Source organism: Papilio polytes, unplaced genomic scaffold, assembly GCF_000836215.1.
Source record: "Papilio polytes unplaced genomic scaffold, Ppol_1.0 DF823691.1, whole genome shotgun sequence".
Taxonomy (NCBI): Eukaryota; Metazoa; Arthropoda; class Insecta; order Lepidoptera; family Papilionidae; genus Papilio; species Papilio polytes.
In genome coordinates this window covers 5208789-5213733 of record NW_013525513.1, presented here as the reverse complement: position 1 = coordinate 5213733, position 4945 = coordinate 5208789, and the positions used below count along the sequence as shown (strand labels likewise).

General features: G+C 29.8%; 1 protein-coding gene across 1 annotated transcript; it reads left to right on the top strand.

Moving 5' to 3' along the window:
• The first annotated feature begins 2739 nt into the window (after positions 1–2739).
• On the top strand, positions 2740–4360 carry LOC106104082. The gene is made up of 4 exons (XM_013284020.1): positions 2740–2902; positions 3223–3324; positions 3663–3813; positions 4188–4360. Exons 1-4 carry the CDS (start codon positions 2891–2893, stop codon positions 4358–4360), a joined length of 438 nt encoding a protein of 145 aa, XP_013139474.1. The 5' UTR covers positions 2740–2890.
• The last annotated feature ends 585 nt before the right edge of the window (positions 4361–4945 follow it).

Genomic DNA, 4945 nt, shown 5'->3' with positions numbered 1-4945 from the left:
TCACAAAAAAAAAAAAAAAAATAGTATTAAAATATGGTGTTGTTTAAAAAGGCTATAAGGCAAATTTGATCGACATACGTTGAACAGTTTACGTTACAAACTCTTACTAACAGCTATCCATATAAAAATTCACATTCACAATATTAGTAATATAGTTATTTCTTGTATGTTATGTTATGTAGTTACATAACATTTCTTAAAAATTTTATTGTTAACAAAATAAAAGCAACACCGAACCAAAAATGCTCCCGCTGTTTACAATACACAGAATGCGAAAGTTCCACTTGATGTAATAAATCTAATAAAAAATGGTCTGTTACATTTAATTCTTTTTACACAGACCATGTTGTTGCAAACATTTTGCCTTCTTTATACGATAAATATATGTGGGGTTGTGGCTCGATCAAATAAAATAAACTTGTAATTTATTGCTACTTTTAATGTTTACTCTTTTTTCCAAAACACATCTTTATACATCGTCGTTCCTCTTTTTTTTTCTGACTTTAAACTTATTCAAACCAACGTCAAAATATAAAATTCGAATTCAATTGAAAAGAAACATATTAAAAGAAAACATATTTTACCTCCTTATCCAACATATATTTTTTTAAAACGTTAGCCATGGCTCCTTTTGTATAGATATTTGAATATTTTCTTGTTAGAAACCTTTCTGCTTTTAAGAATGTTTTGTCTCAATTAGTGCCGCAATCAGAATTATTAAAAAGTCACGTATTTAGCGTTGATTTAATCACCCATCTGACTCTGAAGCCGATAGAAGTTTGAATAATTTTCTTGATAAGAAACGTAACATTAAAAATTCAGACAACATTGCACGCGCACTTGATGTTAGTACAATGTAAAGTATTTCGCGCAAGTATGTTGCACAAAGAAAATGTTTCCCAACTGTGCAATAACACTGCGTGCATTTATGTGCTAGAATTTAAATAGTAATATTAGAATTCAGAGACTAAGAAATTAGTAATTAAAATATTAAGTCATTTATTTTTTATCTTTGTAAAATTAATGGCTGTTATACAATTAACTAATGATTTTTTGGAAATATGGTGTTAAGTATTTGTTAAGATACGTATAAACTCGTAAATTAAAGCTTTTAAAACAAATACCTAATGTATTTTATTACGAAAATAAACACAGATAAGGTACATGTATTCAACATTATATTATAATACTTTCAGCTCTTTCACGTTGAGTAATTTTAATGCCAAGTAAGCGGTGGGCTATAAATTGTTCTTATGGTGCTCAGTTATATTTACTTCAAGATTAAAGCATTAAATCATATTAAGCCGCCTTTTTTAAAACCCCTTTGTACGTGTTTCCTGTTTTATCTACGAAAACATTTTCTTTTCTACACTTTACTTTCGTATTAAAAACATACAAGCATACAGTTTAAAATTGAAAGAACATTTACTTCTTTTTACAATTATACATAGATGTGTATAAATAGATATGCGATTTGGAAATGACTTACACTCTACATTTTAATTACAGTTACTCGTAGGTTTATCACTATCAGTAGTTCGAAAACTCGTCACCGCGACCAATCACAAACATCGGCGCCAAAATGACAAAAATCAAGTATATACAAAATACCATAGACAAAGCCTGTCCAAAAAAAAGCGCGAGTTGAGCCGTTTTTAATTAATTTTCGCTTAAAGTAATGTCTCACGATAGTTTAAACAATTTAAAAGCCTGTCCATTTACAGTGGTCAGTGGGATAACATGAGAACAATAAGTGATCTATAGGATAGGCTATAAATCATGCTATTTTGTGCCTATTTGATATTCGCCATTATGGCGTTATTGGTGGTTATAAATAGATTATAGTTTAATCTTAAAAAAACTATCGTTTAAGTCGAAACAAAGAAAAAGCTGTTATTGCAATGAATATAGTATTGTACGTTGTAACAGTGGAAATTTTAAGAAATACCTCGATCTTATCTTGATCGATATAGTATGATTAATATCGATATATGAAACGAATATTTGATTTTAGTAAAAGTAGGACTAATTCAATTACGGAATAATTTATTAAATTTGATTATTTTCAGTAATTTATCATCTGTGGTTATATTTTATTCATTTCTTAACCAGAGAAGTTATTGCGTAGAAGTGTAACAACGAAAACATAAAGACAATGAAAGTTACGCCGTATAAAAAGTCTATTAACCAAAATTATATGAATAAATTCAATTTTGCTGTTTCTTTCAAATATTTAATCAATGTTCAAATGTTTCTTGGTATAAATAGAATTTATTTACTCAATTGTAGTAAAACTAAGTACTGGCTGTCTCAACTTTGTACTCCGGTTATTTTAATTTTTACAATTTATCATATGATGTTCATAAACGCATCTCGTGTAACATATTTAGTGTCAAAAAATACCTTTTTCGTCGAACTTTTATTTCTATGTATAAATGGGTCATATTTTCAAAGAAATCATTTAAAGAATTGCATTAACAAATTGAAGGAATTCGACATCAAGTTAAATTTAAAAAATAAAACATCACCACGGATGATTACATTGGTATGGACAGTAGTTATATTTGTCACTGTAACCGCAGAATTCGTTTTCGTAAATCTTAAAAACGCAAGTCTTGGCTCGTATTATGCAACAAGTGTAATATATCTAGGAGTTTTAATTCATAAATATGAAATGTTGTTTTTCTGCATTTTATTATACACTGTACTCATACGTCTTCGAATACTTAAGAATCAAATTGCAAAAAAGTTCGCCATTAAAATACAACAAAGAAGCATAAATCGAGGAAACAAAATCAAGAATATAACTGAGAAGATAAATTTAGACGCAAAAAATTTGCATTTGGCTTATGAATTGTTGCACAGTTCTTCAGAAGATTTAAATACAAGCATGAGTTTTCCTGTAAGTCTGATTTTGTATTTAAATATATTTCCATCCCTCTTTTCCTCTTTGAAAATATAGAGATAGCAATATTCTTGTAAATGTTTTTCATTACACATTTGTGTCTGATGTTAAATGAACTTGTACGGTATTAAAGTGCGGTTCCACGGTGCGTGATTCTACAGATGGAACCGAAATCAAGCACCGTGGAATTGCTCCATAAGTATGAATGTAAAATGGATATGCGTATTCTTATCTGGGACTTAGAAATTATTTTAAAATGCGAAACGGACAATGTATTTTAACTAGTATCATATATTATAGTATTATTTTTATTGCAGATGATAGTAATGCTCGTCTCGTCTGGAATAATTAACACAATGTTGATTAAATTTGGATTTAATAATTTTGAAATTGTTAGCAATTCAAAAGGCGATGCTATGGTAAGATATTTCCTAACACATTATACAAATTAAATTAAAAAGTACGAAATAACGAATATTTTGGTCTACTACTCAATCTAAAGATGTCGACTATAAATCCTTTCTTTGGTCTTTCTCTACCTTTGTCATCTATGTCATCTACATTCATTCCTAGTACTTGCATGTTTATGTGATCTCTCCGTATAATGAGTCCTTACCTTTATAACCTTTTGCGTTTCAATTTCTCTATAACTGGCGCTGTTCAAACTGGGAAGACAATAAATTCAAATACATCAAAGCAAAGTATATCTACTAAAGTATGTTTATACTATTTTTATAGTTTATTTCTTACACTTTAGTTCAAACACGTATTAAGGGGATACACAATATTGCAATGTGTTAAGACAACATTCCTCATGGCTATACCATGTTACATCTCAAGCAAGACTGCTCAACAAGTTGCAGAAATACGAAGAATATTAAATGATGCTATACTAAGAAAAGAAGAAGGTAAACCGTGACTATTATTGTAAAAAAAGTGTGAGGTTTCCGTGGAGTATTTATGACATAACTAGCATTCGCCCGCGACTACGTCCGCGTGGATTCAAAAAAATAAAAGTGGGTAGTGTATGTGTTCTTCCAAACTATCCTCTATATCTATACCAAATTTCATCGAAATCCGTTCAGCCGTTTAGGCTACAAACTCTGACAAACATCCATCCATCCATCTATCAATCTAAACTTTCGCATTTATATAATATTAGTATTAGTATGATAATTAACGGAAGAAAAGAAACTAGGTTAAACATTCCCGTAGAAAATGTCGTGGGCAACAGCTAGTTAAATATTATGAACACAAATATAATTACAATTTTAAGTTTTAGATAAATTGGAACGACGCAAGATAAAAGCATTTTACCAACTTGCGAGAGACAACGACTTCAGTTACGTGCTGTGGGGCCTGATCAGACTGGACATGTCGCTGCCGCTTAGCTATTCCGGACTTTGTGCAACTTATCTAGTCATCGTTTTACAGTTTGATAAATTCTTTGATTAATGTTAATGTAAAATTATAATAAATTTTCAACGCATCAGCACCTAGCGAAGCTAAAAGGTACCTAGTAAGTTGCGATTTTTCGTGGCTAAGTCTGACATAATGAAGAACCTGTCACAAAAGTAATTGCTTTGTTTATATTTCTAACCCTTTTCCAATTTAATCAACTAATGTAACCTCAATTGTTGTGTGTCATGCAAGGTTTTTTTAATAATAAATAAATAAACAATGTATCTCATACTCTGATAAATTAAATGTGTTGAAATTGTCGACTAATAAATGTATCTTTCCAATCAATCTAATTTGATTTATATTAATAAATGTACACATTACATTAGTGTCACAGTAAATTTGATAAATGAGGATTAGTTAATAACAAAACATACATAAATTATATGAACATTATAAATGTGAAAGTTACGTTGGATGTTTGTTAGCGTTTGTAGCCTAAACGGCTGAACGGATCTACATGAAATTTGGTACAGGGTTATAGTATCGTCTGGAAGTACTTTTTATCCCGGAAATAGTTACGGTTCCCGTGGGATTGATTAATTTAGTTTTCTAATGTTTACTCGATCATTCTGTAAC